Raw genomic sequence first — 21,243 nt, 5'->3', positions numbered from 1 at the left:
TCTCAGGAGTTAACACACTCAGGTCAGGGAGAGTTGGAGAGGCAGGTTTATGGTTCCCCCCTAGACTCTCAGGAGTTAAAACACTCAGGTCAGGGAGAGATGGAGAGGCAGGTTTATGGTTCCCCCCTAGACTCTCAGGAGTTAAAACACTCAGGTCAGGGAGAGTTGGAGAGGCAGGTTTATGGTTCCCCCCTAGACTCTCAGGAGTTAACACACTCAGGTCAGGGAGAGTTGGAGAGGCAGGTTTATGGTTCCCCCCTAGACTCTCAGGAGTTAAAACACTCAGGTCAGGGAGAGATGGAGAGGCAGGTTTATGGTTCCCCCTAGACTCTCAGGAGTTAACACACTCAGGTCAGGGAGAGTTGGAGAGGCAGGTTTATGGTTCCCCCTAGACTCTCAGGAGTTAAAACACTCAGGTCTGGGAGAGTTGGAGAGGCAGGTTTATGGTTCCCCCCTAGACTCTCAGGAGTTAACACACTCAGGTCAGGGAGAGTTGGAGAGGCAGGTTTATGGTTCCCCCCTAGACTCTCAGGAGTTAACACACTCAGGTCAGGGAGAGTTGGAGAGGCAGGTTTATGGTTCCCCTAGACTCTCAGGAGTTAACACACTCAGGTCAGGGAGAGTTGGAGAGGCAGGTTTATGGTTCCCCCCTAGACTCTCAGGAGTTAAAACACTCAGGTCAGGGAGAGATGGAGAGGCAGGTTTATGGTTCCCCTAGACTCTCAGGAGTTAACACACTCAGGTCAGGGAGAGTTGGAGAGGCAGGTTTATGGTTCCCCCCTAGACTCTCAGGAGTTAAAACACTCAGGTCAGGGAGAGATGGAGAGGCAGGTTTATGGTTCCCCCCTAGACTCTCAGGAGTTAAAACACTCAGGTCAGGGAGAGTTGGAGAGGCAGGTTTATGGTTCCCCCCTAGACTCTCAGGAGTTAACACACTCAGGTCATATAGTATGTCTATAAGACCTCTGGACACACACACACACACACACACACACACACACACACACACACACACACACACACACACACACACACACACACACACACACACAGGGAGGGAACGTTGTGTTTGTTTAATTTTGTTTTAGGACTATGAAAATGGACAAAAGGATTAGCCTATGGATTATGAAAGCAACAAAAAGAAATGTGAAAATGGGAGAGGAGAAATGACTAGAGACAGTGTTGTTTAACTCACTGACCATGACCCATGAGTTCTTCTTACCTTTGTTCAGTAGAAAAGTCTCCCTCTCTAAACTCTATAGGATGCATCATAGACCAGTCACTCTTCATGGACACACAGCTGGGTACAGGGGAGGCTGGTCTCTCCTGCTTGATTGGTCTTCAACACAACAGAGACAAACATTACATCTCTCATCTACTCTGATCTCAGATGGGAAACATAAGAAGAGTTCCAAAACGCAACATATCACTTTACAGAAATGAGCTTTTATTGTTTAAAGAAATTATGTATTAATTATTACATCTCTCACAGACAAGGATTTGTTTAAAATCTATCACTTGATTTTTTCATTTCAGAGAGACAAAAATCATGTTTTTTTATGCAAAATGCTATATGTCACTCTCAAATGTGACCGACCGGCTCAATTTGATAATTAACTAAATAACTACATATATAGTGATTTTGGTTTATGTCAGTTTAATTGTTTGTTATGGTATAAGTTGTTATTTTATGGTTGTAAGTGATACAATTAACTAGTAATTCTCAGTAATTACTACTTTAGTAAGGAATAAAAAAAAAATTCAGCACTACTGCAGTTGCTAAATAATTCCAATAGATGGGAACATAAGACCACAATGACATTTCAGAATATTAGTTTAGTTTTCTCCCTGGATCCACCACCACTCCCCACGCTTCCTGCAGAACCCCTGCAGTACCTCCGCAGACCCCGGATTGAGAACCCCTGATTTAGCAGATGCTCTTATCCAGAGAGATTTACAGTAAGTGCATTCACCTTAAGACAGCTAATTATTTAGGAAATAAACTAAATCAATTCTTCATAAAATTGTCATCTTACCGCTTAGCTTTGGTGTCATGTCCCCCAGAGAGACGCATTTTAGACGCAGGGCCCCCCTCCTCTATCTCCCCAGAGAGACTAATTTTAGAGGCAGGGCCCCCCTCCTCTCTCTCCCCAGAGAGACTCATTTTAGAGGCAGGGCCCCCCTCCTCTCTCTCCCCAGAGAGACTCATTTTAGAGCACTGACCCCTGTAAACAGAGATCCAGCATGTTGGTTGTGGTTAACACAGTGACAACTAAACAGAGATCCAGCATGTTGGTTGTGGTTAACACAGTAACAACTAAACAGAGATCCAGCATGTTGGTTGTGGTTAACACAGTGACAACTAAACAGAGATCCAGCATGTTGGTTGTGGTTAACACAGTGACAACTAAACAGAGATCCAGCATGTTGGTTGTGGTTAACACAGTGACAACTAAACAGAGATCCAGCATGTTGGTTGTGGTTAACACAGTGACAACTAAACAGAGATCCAGCATGTTGGTTGTGGTTAACACAGTGACAACTAAACAGAGATCCAGCATGTTGGTTGTGGTTAACACAGTGACTAATTCTTGAATGTCAATTGTTCTCATTCATTCATTATCTCTTTGAGAAATATATTTTTAACAACTTTCTCTTTTACTTCACTACATTCATGAAGAAAATGATGTACTTTTTACTCCATACATTTTCCCTGACACCCAAAAGTACTCGTTACATGTTGAATGTTTAGCAGGACAGAAAACGGTCCAATTTCAACACTTATCAAGAGAACATCCCTACTGCCTCTGATCTGGAGGACTCACTAAACAGAGAACATCCCTGGTCATCCCTACTGCCTCTGATCTGGAGGACTCACTAAACAGAGAACATCCCTGGTCATCCCTACTGCCTCTGATCTGGAGGACTCACTAAACAGAGAACATCCCTGGTCATCCCTACTGCCTCTGATCTGGAGGACTCACTAAACAGAGAACATCCCTGGTCATCCCTACTGCCTCTGATCTGGAGGACTCACTAAACAGAGAACATCCCTGGTCATCCCTACTGCCTCTGATCTGGAGGACTCACTAAACAGAGAACATCCCTGGTCATCCCTACTGCCTCTGATCTGGAGGACTCACTAAACACAAATGCTTCATTTTTAAATGATGTCTGAGTGTTGGAGTGTGACCCTGGCTATCCGTAAATTAAAATAACAAGAAAATTGTGCCGTCTGGTTTGCTTAATAAAAGGAATTTTAAATTATCACTACTTTACTTTTACTTTTGATGCTTAAGTATATTTTAGCAATTACATTTACTTTTGATACTTAATTATATTTGAAACCAAATACTTTGACTTTTACTGAAGTAGTATTTTACTGAGTGACTTTCACTTTTAATTGAGTCATTTTCTATTAAGGTATCTTTACTTTTACTCAAGTATGAGAATTGAGTACTTTTTCCACCACTGTTCTAACGTTCTAGAGACATATGAGCCACAGTTTCAACAGACATTTTGTAACTGCGTGGGCTACAAAGTTACTTTCAGTTTCATATAAGGAAATAAAGTAACGGTCACTGGGTGAATTCGTTTTGCATTGCCCGGCTCCCCGGGTGCGCAGAGTTTACGCATTTTAGACCATTCCATTGTTCCTTAACATTAAACTCCACTCACCTGTAGCACCGGGCCATGCAAAACGAACTTCCCACTGTCGCAAGGCACTGAGACACAGAGTTCTAAACCCAGAGTTCTAAACCCAGACGTGTTTCTTCTCTTACATTATTTTTGATAAACATATAATTTACTCTAAACCAAGTTTACCTGTGTTTTTTTCCTCCAAAATGTGAGTTACTGTAGGACTTTAATAATTGTTAACAGACCTACAAACCCAAAAGGTTTTAATTTGAGAATGTTCATTTGTATGCCTCAAATATTAAACTGTCTTAAAATATTTAATGATTAGTTGAATCAGGTGTGTAAGTGCTGGTAAGAACAAAAGGATTGAGAAACCCTGAGATAAACATAAAACTATATAATGTAAAAGCTCCTCCACCATCTTTACCAGACGTTTTACTGATAACATGTAGACCTACTGATTAGTTTCCACTTTGAAAACTGCTGTCTGTCAGCAACTCAGCTCAAATAGCAGTTCTAATAACTAGAAATATCTCATTCCAGGTATTCATTATCTTACTCTGTCCATTAGAATAAATTAATGTTCAGAAATACTTACTTTATTTTTCAATAATCTCCATATAGTGTTTTCTGCTCTGTCGTCTCAAAATGGATCCTGTACAAAAGAACAACTTTACTTTCTGTTTCAATCAGCCATCTCCCCACCCTGATAGTAAAGTGTTTTATTGGTATCTTCCACTAGAGGGCAGTAAACACCTGCTGTTCGGTTTCATACAGGCAGTGTCCCAGAGTTGGATTGCTGATCTAGAATCAGGTCCCCCCTCTCCATGTAATCTGATTCATTATGATATAGGATCAGGTCCCCCCTCTCCATGTAATCTGACTCATTATTATCTAGGATCAGGTCCCCCCCTCTCCATGTAATCTGATTCATTATGATCTAGGATCAGGTCCCCCCTCTCCATGTAATCTGATTCATTGTGATCTAGGATCAGGTCCCTCCTCTCCATGTAATCTGATTCATTATGATCTAGGATCAGGTCCACCCTCTCCATGTAATCTGATTCATTATGATCTAGGATCAGGTCCCCCCTCTCCATGTAATCTGATTCATTATGATCTAGGATCAGGTCCCCCCCTCTCCATGTAATCTGATTCATTATGATCTAGGATCAGGTTCCCCCTCTCCATGTAATCTGATTCATTATGATATAGGATCTTTTTTTTCACCTTTATTTAACCAGGTGGCCAGTTGAGAACAAGTTCTCATTTACAACTGCGACCTGGCCAAGATAAAGCAAAGCAGTGCGACAGATACAACAACACAGAGTTACATGGAATAAACAAGCGTACAGTCAACACAAAAGAAAAAAGAAAGTCTATATACAGTGTGTGCAAATGGCTTGAGGAGGTAAGGCAATAAATAGGCCGTAGTAGCAAAGTAATCACAATTTGGCAGATTAACACTGGAGTGATAGATGAGCAGATGATGATGTGTAAGTAGAGATACTGGAGTGCAAAAGAGCAGCAAAGTAAATAAAAACAATATGGGGATGAGGTAGGTAGATTGGGTGGGATATTTACAGATGGACTATGTACAGCTGCAGCGATCGGTTAGCTGCTCAGATAGCTGATGTGTAAAGTTAGTGAGGGAGATATGAGTCTCCAACCAGTGATTTTTGCAATTCGTTCCATTCACTGGCAGCAGAGAACTGGAAGGAAATGCGGCCAAAGGAGGTGTTGGCTTTGGGGATGACCAGTGAGATGTACCTGCTGGAGCGCGTGCTACTGGTGGGTGTTGTTATCGTGACCAGTGAGCTGAGATAAGGCGGAGCTTTACCTAGCATAGACTTGTAGATGACCTGGAGCCAGTGGGTCTGGCGACGAATATGTAGCGAGGGCCAGCCGACTAAAATGACCTGGGTTGCAATCATGAAAAAAAACGACCCGGCCTTCATCGTTTGACATTGAGAACATTGGGAGAGATGAGAGCTGACGTTTTAGTAAATGTGCAGATTACGTATCTCAGTCACAGACAAGAAGCTCAATTAAGACATTATCTTCACCACTGGGACTGGGGACAACAGGACCACAGGCCAAATAATACAGCTCAACACTTCCACACTACCACAGTGAGTAGAATCAGGCTTCTGATCACAGAAAACTTGCAGAATTATTAACCTGTATTTTCACGGCTGGATAAAAAACGTACCCAATTTAATCTGGTTACTACTCCTGCCCAGTAACTAGAATATGCATATAATTATTGGCTTTGGATAGAAAACACCCTAAAGTTTCTAAAACTGTTTGAATGGTGTCTGTGAGTATAACAGAACTCATATGGCAGGCAAAAACCTGAGAAGATTTCATGCAGGAAGTGGCATGTCTGACAATGTATCGTTCTTCTTGTCTCTGTTTATTGAAGAGTGAGGATCTTAGCTGTCCCGTGACACTTCCTACGGCTGCCATAGGTTCTCAGAAGGCGGCAAAACGCTGAATCGTGGCTTTGCAGGCTCTGGCTGAAACAAAGTATCGCGTTTGGGTAGTGGCTGGTTACAGTACTGTGAGACTTCATTCCTCTGTTTAGCTAAATGGACATTCCCGGTCGGAATATTATCGCTTTTTTATGAGAAAAATGGCATAAAAATGGATTTTAAACAGCGGTTGACATGCTTCGAAGTACGGTAATGGAATATTTAGATTTTTTTTGTCACGAATTGCGCCATGCGCGCGACCCTGATTTACCATTTCTGATAGTGTCTGGGACGCACGAACAAAACGCCGCTATTCGGATATAACGATGGATTATTTTGGACCAAACCAACATTTGTTATTGAAGTAGCAGTCCTGGGAGTGCATTCTGACGAAGACAACAAAAGGTAATCAAACTTTTATAATAGTAAATCTGATATTGGTGAGTGCTAAACTTGCCGGGTGTCTAAATAGCTAGCCCGTGATGGCTGGGCTATGTACTTAGAATATTGCAAAATGTGCTTTCACCAAAAAGCTATTTTAAAATCGGACATATCGAGTGCATAGAGGAGTTCTGTATCTATAATTCTTAAAATAATTGTCATGCTTTTTGTGAACGTTTATCGTGAGTAATTTAGTAAATTGTTAGCAAATTCCCCGGAAGTTTGCGGGGGGTATGCTAGTTCTGAACGTCACATGCTAATGTAAAAAGCTGTTTTTTGATATAAATATGAACTTGATTGAAAAAAGCATGCATGTATTGTATAACATAATGTCCTAGGTGTGTCATCTGATGAAGATCATCAAAGGTTAGTGCTGCATTTAGCTGTCTTCTTGGTTTTTGTGACATTATATGCTAGCTTGAAAAATGGGTGTCTGATTATTTCTGGCTGGGTACTCTGCTGACATAATCTAATGTTTTGCTTTCGCTGTAAAGCCTTTTTGAAATCGGACAGTGTGGTTAGATAAAGGAGAGTCTTGTCTTTAAAATGCTGTGAAATAGTCATATGTTTGAAAAATTGAAGTTTTTGTATTTTTGAGGAATATGTAATTCGTGCCACGCCTATCATTGGATATTGGAGCAGGTGTTCCGCTAGCGGAACGTCTAGATGTAAGAGGTTAATGATGAATTGTATTAGACGTTATTAGACATTTCTGTTGTTGAGGAGGATGGGAGACCCACAGTATAGGTGCGTAACGCACAGAGACGTCAAAAATGTGTTTCAAAAATCGTCAAAGAGTAATTATTTTAACCTAAAGCATTTAATAAAGACACTTACAGTACAATATTATGGGGAATAGGAATGAGAGGGCTACTTACTTATGATTTATTATTGGAGAATACCACAACAACATTACATGTTGGACTGTACACATTAATATGATTTATTATTGGAGAATACCACAACAACATTACATGTTGGACTGTACACATTAATATGATTTATTATATACCACAACAACATTACATGTTGGACTGAACACATTAATATGATTTATTATATACCACAACAACATTACATGTTGGACTGTACACATTAATATGATTTATTATATACCACAACAACATTACATGTTGGACTGTACACATTAATATGATTTATTATATACCACAACAACATTACATGTTGGACTGAACACATTAATATGATTTATTATATACCACAACAACATTTCATGTTGGACTGTACACATTAATATGATTTATTATATACTACAACAACATTACATGTTGGACTGTACACATTAATATGATTTATTATATACCACAACAACATTACATGTTGGACTGTACACATTAATATGATTTATTATATAACACAACAACATTTCATGTTGGACTGTACACATTAATATGATTTATTATATACCACAACAACATTACATGTTGGACTGTACACATTAATATGATTTATTATATACCACAACAACATTACATGTTGGACTGAACACATTAATATGATTTATTATATACCACAACAACATTACATGTTGGACTGAACACATTAATATGATTTATTATATACCACAACAACATTACATGTTGGACTGTACACATTAATATGATTTATTATATACCACAACAACATTACATGTTGGACTGAACACATTAATATGATTTATTATATACCACAACAACATTACATGTTGGACTGTACACATTAATATGATTTATTATATACCACAACAACATTACATGTTGGACTGTACACATTAATATGATTTATTATATACCACAACAACATTAGATGTTGGACTGAACACATTAATATGATTTATTATATACCACAACAACATTTCATGTTGGACTGTACACATTAATATGATTTATTATATACCACAACAACATTACATGTTGGACTGTACACAATATGATTTATTATATACCACAACAACATTACATGTTGGACTGTAGACATTAATATGATTTATTATATAACACAACAACATTTCATGTTGGACTGTACACATTAATATGATTTATTATATACCACAACAACATTACATGTTGGACTGTACACATTAATATGATTTATTATATACCACAACAACATTACATGTTGGACTGAACACATTAATATGATTTATTATATACCACAACAACATTACATGTTGGACTGAACACATTAATATGATTTATTATATACCACAACAACATTACATGTTGGACTGTACACATTAATATGATTTATTATATACCACAACAACATTACATGTTGGACTGTACACATTAATATGATTTATTATATACTACAACAACATTACATGTTGGACTGAACACATTAATATGATTTATTATATACCACAACAACATTTCATGTTGGACTGTACACATTAATATGATTTATTATATACTACAACAACATTACATGTTGGACTGTACACATTAATATGATTTATTATATAACACAACAACATTTCATGTTGGACTGTACACATTAATATGATTTATTATATACCACAACAACATTACATGTTGGACTGTACACATTAATATGATTTATTATATACCACAACAACATTACATGTTGGACTGTACAAATTAATATGATTTATTATATACCACAACAACATTACATGTTGGACTGTACACATTAATATGATTTATTATATACCACAACAACATTTCATGTTGGACTGAACACATTAATATGATTTATTATATACCACAACAACATTTCATGTTGGACTGAACACATTAATATGATTTATTAAAAACAAAGGAGGACCAAGGCACTCTTCATATAATTGATTAAAATGCCTTTATCTGTATGTTATGTTCAATAGAAACAAAGTTTTTAAAAATCCTACGCGTTTCGGCTGCATGGCCTTCATCAGGGAGTACAAAGAATAATACAATGACTTCTTTTGAACAGCTTTTCCAATTAGCCCTAATTTGAAGAGGGAGTGGTTACACAATGAATTGGACACACCTAGAGACGCCTTCAAGACCTCTTAGCGGAACACAAGTACGCTATACGTGTAGGCAATGAAGACTACCCCATGGCAAGGCACTACAAGTCCTTACACCATGGCAACCCTGCCTCCCTACAAGCTATGGGTATTGATCATGTTCCGGCCTCTATTAGAAAAGGGGACCGTCTTAAACAGTTAAAACAAAGGGAAAGTTTTTGGATTTACAAACTACAAGCCACTAAATACCCGGGTTTAAATGAAGATATGGATTTCTCACCATTCCTGTAGGGTTGTGATAGGTCCATTTGCTGTCATCTAGTGGTCATTTTGCTCAATTGCCCTCAGCTATGTTTAGACTATTGTTGTTCATGTTTGGCTGTGTTCTAGTGTACTATGGAATATATTGCTTTCTTATTCTTGACACTTCTCCCGGTCATGTTTAAGGTTAGAACTACCTTTCTAAGTGTTCTGATACTTCTAGCTTGGAGTTGTATTTTTTTGATAACATAGCTACAGTATTTCACTTTTTAATGTGTATAGTATTGTTTACTAGGTGTGTCCAATCAATTTTAACCACTCCCTTCAAATTAGGGCTAATTGGAAAAGCTGTTCAAAGGAGGACATTGTATTATTTCTTTGTATTCCCTGACGAAGGCCATGCAGCCGAAACGCGTCAGATTTTTAAAACCTTGTTTCTATTGAACCTGCCATACAAATAAAGGCATTTTAATCAATTATATGAAGAGTGCCTTGGTCCTCCTTTCTATTTTATACTGTACTCTGTATTTCACACAGTGAGTCTATGCAACCTATTATGTGTCAAGGGAAGCACATTTTACTCCTGAACGTGTTTAGGCTTGCCATAACAAAGGGGTTGAATACTTTCTGACTCAAGACATTTCAGATTTAAATCTTTTATTCATTTGTAAAAAAGAAAAGAAAAACATATTTCCACTTTGACATTATGAGTTATTGTGTGTAGGACAGTGACAGTAAAATCTCAATTTAATCGATTTAAAAATTCAAAATGTGGAAAAGGTCTAGGCAGTGAATACTTTCTGAAGGCCCTGTAGCTGGTATCATGACTTTCAGCATGACAATCAACATCATAACTAAAAGTGAGAAAGAACTATATCTCACAGATCCAGGAATGGTTAAATGAACACGGATAGTCATGCCATGGTCCTTGGTCTGATGAACTGTGAGTTAACAACACACAGTTCTCCACTCCACCACCATTAGGCTGTCCACTCCCCCAGTACCTGCAGTAGAAATAACACAGTTAGACTGACCACTCTCTCAGAACCTAGAGTATGAACAATACAGTTAGACTGGATACTCTCTCAGAACCTAGAGTATGAACAATACAGTTAGACTGACCACTCTCTCAGAACCTAGAGTATGAACAATACAGAGCTAGACTGACCACTCTCTCAGGACCTAGAGTATGAACAATACAGAGCTAGACTGACCACTCTCTAAGAACCTAGAGTATGAACAACACAGAGCTAGACTGACCACTCTCTCAGAACCTAGAGTATGAACAATACAGTTAGACTGACCACTCTCTCAGAACCTAGAGTATGAACAATACAGTTAGACTGGATACTCTCTCAGGACCTAGAGTATGAACAACACAGAGCTAGACTGACCACTCTCTAAGAATCTAGAGTATGAACAATACAGTTAGACTGGATACTCTCTAAGAACCTAGACTACGAACAATACAGTTAGACTGGATACTCTCTAAGAATCTAGAGTATGAAAAACACACAGAATCAGTCCTACCCCTTACACGGTGGTCAGAGTTGTTAGAGCAGTAGTCTCTTACTTTGGGGTGGTCAGTGGGTTGCCGTCCACCCATTTCCAGGTCCCCTCAGTAACAGTGTCAGTCAGACCAATCCAGAAACCCTTGTTGAGGTGGAAGAGAAACTCCTGTTGGTGAGAAAGAGCTGATATTGTCAACTACTATAGACTACATGTGTTAAATACTGGAAGATACATTACTGACCAAGGGATGTTTGATCATAACCCCCCCGCCATATCTCTCTCTCTTTCTCTCTCACCTGTTCCTTATCACTGTTGATGATCACCAGGTCTGCTCCTCTCTCCAGACAGTCATCTTTGCTCTCCCCCCAGGTTTTAGTCTCAGTAGACAGGAAGTACCAACTGGATTCAAACTTCTTCCAGTCTTTAGGGCAGGTTTGTTCTACAAGACAAAAACATGAATTTCCATCTTATTATTCTGCACCTATTATTTTAGAATACAAACACAAGTTGACTGCATATTAGATATATGATGTTATGATCATTTATTTGGTAAACTCACTCAGATTAGAGAACTTTCTCATGAGATCATTTTTCTCTTTTTGTTGCTGGTCTCTGTCTTTAGTCAGGGTGTTACTGCTGGTCTGTAGCTGGTCTCTCTCTTTAGTCAGAAGGCTGTAACTGGTCTGTAGCTGGTCTCTCTCTTTAGACAGAAGGCTGTAACTGATCTGTAGCTGGTCTCTCTCTTTAGTCAGAAGGCTGTAACTGGTCTGTAGCTGGTCTCTCTCTTTAGTCAGAAGGCTGTAACTGGCCTGTAGCTGGTCTCTCTCTGTTGAGTCGTGATGACCAATTACTCCATCTGTAAAAGGGAAAAGTTAATCAAACATGTAACTACCACACCATTGATGATTAAGGATGATTAAGTATGATTAAGGTTGATTAAGGATGATTAAGGATGATTAAGGATGATTAAGTATTCTACTTAAGTCTCAGTGACAAAATACTAAACTTACAGTAGACAGACAGGCCTATGATCCCAGTCAGTAGGAGAACACACAGCAGCCCCAGACACACTGCAGCTACTCCAGAGGGTCTCTTCCACCACTGGAAATGTACTGAATCACAAATTATTAAAGTATGGTATTTGGTAATGTGTTTTACTGTATCATCCACGATTGGGACAAATAAATAAAATAAAATTGTATTTGTCACATGCGCCGTATCCAACAGGTGTTTTAACCTGTTGGGGCTACAGGTTAGCAATGAACCCCGAGACGGGATTGCTAACAAGGCTGGAAATTCAAAACATCAAAAATATAATAATTTCAATTTCTCAAACAAGCAACTATTTTACACCATTTAAAAGATAAACATCTCCTTATTCCAACCACATTGTTCGATTTTCAAAGAGGCTTTACGGCAAAAGCATAAAGTTAGATTATGTTAGGACAGTACATAGCCACAAAAGTACAAACATCCATTTTCAATTCAAGGTCACCAAAAGCAGAAACCAGCTAAAATTATGCACTAACCTTTGGCAATCTCCATCAGATGACACTCCTAGGACATTATGTTATACAATACATGCATTTTTTGTTCCATCAAGTTCATATTTATATCCAAAAACAGCATTTTACAGTAGCGTGAAATTCAGATTTTTTTCTTCTCTGAAGTGCTTCCGGTGAACAACGTTACAATTTACAAAATTACTATTCGAAAACATTGGTAAATTATAATATTGTGATTCAAATAATAATAGTTTATCATTTCGTAAATGCTACTGTATTGCCAGATTTCAAAATAACTTTACTGGGAAATCACAAGTTGCAATAAACCGGGTGCTGTGCTAAGAACAATAGGCTAGGCTATATAGGTTAGCATCATCTTGTAACCAGCTAATATCAATAATACTATCGTCAATAATCCCTTACCTTTGATTATCTTCATCCATTGGCACTTCCAGGAATCCCAGGTCCACTACAAATGTGGTTTCTTTTGACAAAGTTCATAATTGATGTCCAAATAACTCCAAGTTGTTCCATGTTGTTAGCGCTTCGGTGGCTACTCAAAAGTAGTGCGGGCGGGGGGTGGGAAGTCACGGCGAAAAGTTAAAAAAGTTAAAAAAAATAATCTATTTACGTTCGTTCAAACATGTCAAACGTTGCTTAGCATCAATCTTTAGAGCCATTTTTAACGTGAAACATCAGTAATGTTTCAACACGACCGCTCCTGTGTCTAGAAAAACATCTTTGAAAATTGTCTCGAGTTACATGATTGAGCAGGTGCAGGCAATAATGGAAGTGACGACATCCCAGGGAGGTCAACTTCCCTTCCTTGTCATCCGGTCTCTGTTGATCATAGACGCTTCAAACAACTTTATAAAGATCGCTGACATCTAGTGGAAGCCGTAGGAGTTGCGAAATGAATCCTTTCTCACTGTGGTATCTATTAAACAATGATTAAAAAAAATAGTACAGCCACAAAATTCTTTTTTTATCTCAGGTTTTCTCAGGTTTTTGCCTGCCATATGAGTTTTGTTATACTTACAGACACCATTCAAACAGTTTTAGAAAATTCAGAGTGTTTTCTATCCAAATCTGGTAATAATATGCATATCCTAGCTTCTGAGTTGGTGTAGGTGGCAGTTAAAAATGGGCACATATTTTTTTCAAAATTCTCAATACTGCCCCCGTAGCCCATTAAGAAAAATACAAAAAAATGAAAATAAATAAAAGTAACAAATAATTAAAGAGCAGCAGTAAAATACCAATAGCAGGGCTTTATACAGGGAGTACCGGTACAGAGTCAGTGTGCGGGAGCACTGGTGTCGAGGTAATTGAGGTAATATGTACATGTAGGTAGAGTTATTAAAGTTACTATGCATAGATAATAAACAGAGTAGCAGCAGGGTAAAAGAGGGGGGGACAATGCAAATAGTCTGGGTAGCCATTTGATTAGATGTTCAGGAGTCTTATGGCTTGGGGGTAGAAACTGTTTATAAGCCTCTTGGACCTAGACTTAGGCACTCTGTTACTGCTTGCCATGCGATAACAGAGAGAACAGTCTATGACTAGGGTGGCTGGAGTCTTTGACAATGTTTAAGGCCTTCCTCTGACACCGCCTGGTATAGAGGTCCTGGATGGCAGGAAGTTTGGCCCAGTGATGTACTGGGCTGTATGCACTACCCTTTGTAGTGCCTTGCTGTCGGAGGCCGAGCAGTTGCCATACCAGGCAGTGGTGCAACCAGTTAGGATGCTCTCGGTGGTGCAGCGTTAGAACCTTTTGAGGATCTGAGGACCCATGCCAAATGTTTTCAGTCTGTTGTGCCCTCTTTTCAGATTTTGTTGTGCCCTCTTCACAACCGTCTTGGTGTGTTTGGACCATGTTAGTTTGTTGGTGATGTGGACACCAATGAACTTGAAACTCTCAACCTGCTCCACTACAGCCCCATCGATGAGAACAGGGGCATGCTCGGTCCTCCTTTTCCTGTAGTCCGCGATCATCTCCTTTGTCTTGATCACGTTGAGGGAGAGGTTGTTGTCCTTGCACCACATGGCCAGGTCTCTGACCTCCTCCCTATAGGCTGTCTCGTCATTGTCGGTGATCAGGCCTACCCCTGTTGTGTCATCGGCAAACTTAATGATGGTGTTGGAGTCATGCCTGGCCATGCAGTCATGAGTGAACAGGGAGTACAGGAGGGTACTGAGCACGCACCCCTGAGGGGCCCCCGTGTTGAGGATCAGCGTGGCGGATGTGTTGTTACCTACCCTTACCACCTGGGGGGCGGCCCGTCTGGAAGTCCAGAATCCAGTTACAGAGGGAGGTGTTTAGTCCCAGGGTCCTTAGCTTATTGATGAGCGTTGAGGGTACTATGGTGTTGAACACTGATCTGTAGTCAAGGAATAGCATTCTCACATAGGTGTTCCTTTTGTCCAGGTGGGAAAGGGCAGTGTGGAGTGCAATAGAGATTGCATCATCTGTGGATTTGTTTGGGTGATATGCAAATTGGAGTGGGTCTTGGGTTTCTGGGATAATGGTGTTGATGTGAGCCATTACCAGCCTTCCACTAACTGTTGCTACGGGTCGGTAGTCATTTAGGCAGGTTACCTTAGTGTTCTTGGGCACAGGGTGGTCTGTTTAACCTCTATGGGCTAACCTACTCAACAGCCAGTTGAATACTGTGGCGCAATTTTCAAATACCTTAGATATGCTATTACTTAACCTGTTAGGGCTAGGGGGCAGCATTGACACGGCTGGATAAAAAACATACCCGATTTAATCTGGTTACCACTCCTACTCAGTAACTAGAATATGCATATACTTATTACATATGGATAGAAAACACCCTAAATTTTCTAAAACTGTTTGAATGGTGTCTGTGAGTATAACAGAACTCAAATGGCAGGTCAAAACCTGAGAGATTCCTTTACAGGAAGTGGCCTGTCTGACCATTTCTGGAACTTCTTTGCCATCTCTATCATTTACTAAGGATCTCTGCTCTAACGTGACACTTCCCACGTCGTCCATAGGCTCTCAGAGCCCGGGAAAAAAGAGAATGTCGTCATTCCAGCCCCAGGCTGAAACACATTATCGCCTTTCTCAAGTGGCCCATCAAGAGACACTAGCTTATGCGCGTGACCCCGACCGCCCCCGCCTTTGGGATTTTTTCCTCTGTTTGCCGAAAAGGAGATTCCCTGTCGGAATTTTATCGCTTTTCTACGAGAAAAATGACGTAAAAATTGATTTTAAACAGCGGTTGACATGCTTCGACGTACGGCAATGGAATACTTTGAATTTTATTGTCAGGAATTGCGCCAAGCGCGCGACACTTCTTTACTATTTCGGATAGTGTCTGGAACGCACGAACAAAACGCCGCTATTCGGATATAACGATGGATTATTTTGGACCAAACCAACATTTGTTATTGAAGTAGACGTCCTGGGTGTGCATTCTGACGAAGACAACAAAAGGTAATGACATTTTTATAATAGTAAATATGATTATGGTGAGTGCTAAACTTGCCGGGTGTCTAAATACCGAGCCCGTGATGCCTGGGCTATGTACTTAGAATATTGCAAAATGTGCTTTCACCAAAAAGCTATTTTAAAATCGGACATATCGAGTGCATAGAGGAGGTCTGTATCTATAATTCTTAAAATAATTGTTATGCTTTTTGTGAACGTTTATCGTGAGTAATTTAGTAAAATGTTAGCGAATTCCCCGTAAGTTTGCGGGGGGTATGCTAGTTCTGAACGTCACATGCTAATGTAAAAAGCTGGTTTTTGATATAAATATGAACTTGATTGAACAAAACATGCATGTATTGTATAACATAATGTCCTAGGGTTGTCATCTGATGAAGATCATCAAAGGTGAGTGCTGCATTTAGCTGTCTTCTGGGTTTTGGTGACATTATATGCTGGCTTGAAAAATGGGTGTCTGATTATTTCTGGCTTGGTACTCTGCTGACATAATCTAATGTTTTGCTTTCGTTGTAAAGCCTTTTTGAAATCGGACAGTGTGGTTAGATTAACGAGAGTCTTATCTTTAAATGGCTGTAAAATAGTCATATGTTTGAGAAATTGAAGTAATATGATTTTGAAGATTTTGAAAATCGCGCCACAGGATGGCAGTGGCTGTTACGTAGGTGGGACGAATTCATCCCGCCGGTCCCATAGAGGTTAAATTTTTCAAAAATATGACTATTTTACACCATTTTAAAGATAAGACTCTTGTTAATCTAACCACACTGTCCGATTTCAAAAAGGCTTTACAACGAAAGCAAAACATTAGATTATGTCAGCAGAGTACCCAGCCAGAAATAATCATACACCCATTTTTCAAGCTAGCATATAATGTCACATAAACCCAAACCACAGCTAAATGTAGCACTAACCTTTGATGATCTTCATCAGATGACAACCCTAGGACATTATGTTATACAATACATGCATGTTTTGTTCAATCATGTTCATATTTATATCAAAAACCAGCTTTTTACATTAGCATGTGACTAGCATGTGACTAGCATTCCCACCGAACACTGCCGGTGAATGTACTAAATTACTCACGATAAACGTTCACAAAAAGCATAACAATTATTTTAAGAATTATAGATACAGAACTCCTCTATGCACTCAATATGTCCGATTTTAAAATAGCTTTTCGGTGAAAGCACATTTTGCAAAATTTTCAGTAGATAGCCCGGCATCACAGGGCTAGCTATTTAGACACCCAGCAAGTTTAGCACTCATCAAAGTCAGATTTACTATAAGAAAAATGTTATTACCTTTGTTGTCTTTGTCAGAATGCACTCCCAGGACTTCTACTTCAATAACAAATGTTGGTTTGGTCCAAAATAATCCATCGTTATATCCAAACAGCGGCGTTTTGTTTGTGCGTTCTAGACACTATCCTAAAGGGTAAATAAGGGTGGCGAGCATGGCGCAATTCGTGACAAAAAAATTCTAAATATTACATTTCCGTACTTCGAAGCATGTCAACCGCTGTTTAAAATCAATTTTTATGCCATTTTTCTCATAAAAAAGCGATAATATTCAGACCGGGAATCTGCTTTTAGGTAAACAGACAAAGGAAAAGAAAGCATTCGGTCGAAGCGGGCACGCGCCTAAGCCCATAGTACTCTGTGTGGCCACTTGCCAAAAGCGATAAAGTGTTTCAGCCAGAGCCTGCATCGATATCGTTCAGCTTTTTCCCGGGCTCTGAGACCCTATGGAAGCCGTAGGAAGTGTCACGTTATTGCACAGATCCTGAGTCTTCAATAAAAAGAGCCAAGATGAAACACTACTTCTCAGACAGGCCACTTCCTGCTTGAAATCTTCTCAGGTTTTGGCCTGCCATATGAGTTCTGTTATACTCACAGACACCATTCAAACAGTTTTAGAAACTTTAGGGTGTTTTCTATCCAAAGCCAATAATTATATGCATATTCTAGTTACTGGGCAGGAGTAGTAACCAGATTAAATCGGGTACGTTTTTTATCCAGCCGTGTCAATACTGCCCCCTAGCCCTAACAGGTTAAAACATGTTGGGATTACAGACAGACAGTGAGAGGTTGAAAATGTAAGTGAAGACACTTGCAAGTTGGTCAGCACATGCTCAGAGTACACGTCCTGGTAATCCGTCTGGCCCTGCGGCCTTGTGAATGTTGACCTGTCTAAAGGTCTTACTCACGTCGGCTACGGAGAGCGTGATCACACAGTCGTCCAGAACAAAGCCATATTGCTACATGGCAATCTCACCTGTTTAGTGTGTGTGTGTGTGTGTGTGTGTGTGTGTGTGTGTGTGTGTGTGTGTGTGTGTGTGTGTGTGTGTGTGTGTGTGTGTGTGTGTGTAATCTTACCTGAATCAACAACTCCATCTCTTGAACTGGGCTTGAAGGCTCTTACATTGGAATATAATTGGTCATCAATCTCTGTGTTCTTCATTGCATCAAGCTCATCGTCTTCAAATCCATCTGAGTTTTCATAGACTCCCTCTGACATCTTAACACACTTGTGGTGAAATACAGTAACTTCTAACCTCAACTCTAATATACGTCTATAGCTGTGTCTTCTCCCCGCAAAGTCCTGCGTCTGTGTGACTTTAGGTAGTGAAACTCTTTATCAGTCAACCACAGTGAAGGGGAAATTGTGAAATTAGCACAACCCTGGCCACTACGTGACTCCCACCAGCCTTAGTGTGATAATATAATACATGATATGACTCCCACCAGCCTTAGTGTGATAATATAATACATGATATGACTCCCACCAGCCTTAGTGTGATAATATACTACATGATATGACTCCCACCAGCATTAGTGTGATAATATAATACATGATATGACTCCCACCAGCCTTAGTGTGATTATATAATACATGATATGACTCCCACCAGCCTTAGTGTGATAATATAATACATGATATGACTCCCACCACCCTTAGTTTGATTATACATTGCTCAAAAAAATAAAGGGAACACTAAAATAACACATCCTAGATCTTAATGAATGAAATAATCTTATGAAATACTTTTTTCTTTACATAGTTGAATGTGCTGACAACAAAATCACACAATAATAATTTATTGAAATCCAATTTATCAACCCATGGAGGTCTGGATTTGGAGTCACACTCAAAATTAAAGTGGAAAAACACACTACAGGCTGATCCAACTTTGATGTAATGTCCTTAAAACAAGTCAAAATGAGGCTCAGTAGTGTGTGTGGCCTCCACGTGCCTGTATGACCTCCCTACAACGCCTGGACATGCTCCTGATGAGGTGGCGGATGGTCTCCTGAGGGATCTCCTCCCAGACCTGGACTAAAGCATCCGCCAACTCCTGGACAGTCTGTGGTGCAACGTGGCGTTGGTGGATGGAGTGAGACATGATGTCCCAGAGGTGCTCAATTGGATTCAGGTCTGGGGAACGGGCGGGCCAGTCCATAGCATCAATGCCTTCCTCTTGCAGGAACTGCTGACACACTCCAGCCACATGAGGTCTAGCATTGTCTTGCATTAGGAGGAACCCAGGGCCAACCGTACCAGCATATGGTCTCACAAGGGATCTGAGGATCTCATTTCGGTACCTAACGCAGTCAGGCTACCTCTGGCGAGCACATGGAGAGCTGTGCGGCCCCCCAAAGAAATGCCACCCCACACCATGACTGACCCACCGCCAAACCGGTCATGCTGGAGGATGTTGCAGGCAGCAGAACGTTCTCCACGGCGTCTCCAGACTCTGTCACATCTGTCACATGTGCTCAGTGTTAACCTGTTGGGGGTAGGGGGCAGTATTTACACGGCCGGATAAAAAACGTACCCGATTTAACCTCTTACATCTAGACGTTCCGCTAGCGGAACACCTGCTCCAATATCCAATGATAGGCGTGGCGCGAATTACAAATTTCTCAAAAATACAAAAACTTCAATTTTTCAAACATATGACTATTTTACAGCATTTTAAAGACAAGACTCTCCTTTATCTAACCACACTGTCCGATTTCAAAAAGGCTTTACAGCGAAAGCAAAACATTAGATTATGTCAGCAGAGTACCCAGCTGGTGAGTGCTAAACTTGCTGGGTGTCTAAATAGCTAGCCCTGTGATGCCGGGATATGTACTTAGAATATTGCAAAATGTGCTTTCACCAAAAAGCTATTTTAAAATCGGACATATCGAGTGCATAGAGGAGTTCTGTATCTATAATTCTTAAAATAATTGTTATGCTTTTTGTGAACGTTTATCGTGAGTAATTTAGTAAATGTTTAGTAAATTCACCGGAACTATGCTAGTTCTGAACGTCACATGCTAATGTTAAAAGCTGGTTTTTGATATAAATATGAACTTGATTGAACAAAACATGCATGTATTGTATAACATAATGTCCTAGGTGTGTCATCTGATGAAGATCATCAAAGGTTAGTGCTGCATTTAGCTGTCTTCTGTGTTTTTGTGACATTATATGCTAGCTTGAAAAATGGGTGTCTGATTATTTCTGGCTGGGTACTCTGCTGACATAATCTAATGTTTTGCTTTCGTTGTAAAGCCTTTTTGAAATCAGACAGTGTGGTTAGATTAACCTGTTAGGGCTAGGGGGCAGCATTTGCACGTCTGGATAAAAAAATGTACCCGATTTAATCTGGTTACTAATCCTACCCAGTAACTAGAATATGCATATACTTATTATATATGGATAGAAAACACTCTAAAGTTTCTAAAACTGTTTGAATGGTGTCTGTGAGTATAACAGAACTCATTTGGCAGGCAAAACCCTGAGACATTTTCTGACAGGAAGTGGATACCTGATGTGTTGTATTACCTTTAAACCTATCCCATTGAAAAACACAGGGGCTGAGGAATATTTTGGCACTTCCTATTGCTTCCACTAGATGTCACCAGCCTTTACAAAGTGTTTTGAGTCTTCTGGAGGGAGATCTGACCGAAC

General features: G+C 39.8%; 1 protein-coding gene and 1 long non-coding RNA gene across 2 annotated transcripts; both read right to left on the bottom strand.

The window, feature by feature from the left end:
* Positions 1-1,062: 1,062 nt before the first annotated feature.
* LOC145876891 (uncharacterized) lies at positions 1,063-4,308 on the bottom strand. Its single transcript, XR_014391553.1, has 3 exons — positions 4,238-4,308; positions 2,037-2,225; positions 1,063-1,339 (listed from the first exon to the last, which is right to left on the bottom strand). It is a non-coding gene; the product is annotated as an uncharacterized LOC145876891 (long non-coding RNA).
* A 6,118-nt stretch (positions 4,309-10,426) lies between these two features.
* Positions 10,427-19,817, bottom strand: LOC123733403 (uncharacterized). Its single transcript, XM_082972230.1, has 6 exons — positions 18,660-19,817; positions 12,309-12,410; positions 11,858-12,154; positions 11,595-11,737; positions 11,360-11,463; positions 10,427-10,790 (listed from the first exon to the last, which is right to left on the bottom strand). Exons 1-6 carry the CDS (start codon positions 18,799-18,801, stop codon positions 10,658-10,660), a joined length of 921 nt encoding a protein of 306 aa, XP_082828356.1. The 5' UTR covers positions 18,802-19,817; the 3' UTR covers positions 10,427-10,657.
* Positions 19,818-21,243: the final 1,426 nt, after the last annotated feature.

The sequence above is a fragment of the Salmo salar genome, unplaced genomic scaffold (assembly GCF_965601325.2).
Source record: "Salmo salar unplaced genomic scaffold, fSalSal1 ptg000615l, whole genome shotgun sequence".
Taxonomy (NCBI): Eukaryota; Metazoa; Chordata; class Actinopteri; order Salmoniformes; family Salmonidae; genus Salmo; species Salmo salar.
The sequence above is the reverse complement of the archived record's forward strand: the minus strand, read 5'-3'. Positions and strand labels throughout refer to the sequence as shown.

Excerpts from the sequence above, each read along its gene's own strand:
- LOC123733403 (XM_082972230.1), bottom strand. The coding sequence starts at position 18,801 with ATGTCAGAGGGAGTCTATGAAAACTCAGATGGATTTGAAGACGATGAG. Across the intron at positions 12,411-18,659 it reads AGATGGAGTTGTTGATTCAG|TACATTTCCAGTGGTGGAAG; the intron begins GTAAGATTACAC and ends TTTGTGATTCAG. Across the intron at positions 11,738-11,857 it reads GAGAAAGTTCTCTAATCTGA|AACAAACCTGCCCTAAAGAC; the intron begins GTGAGTTTACCA and ends TTTGTCTTGTAG.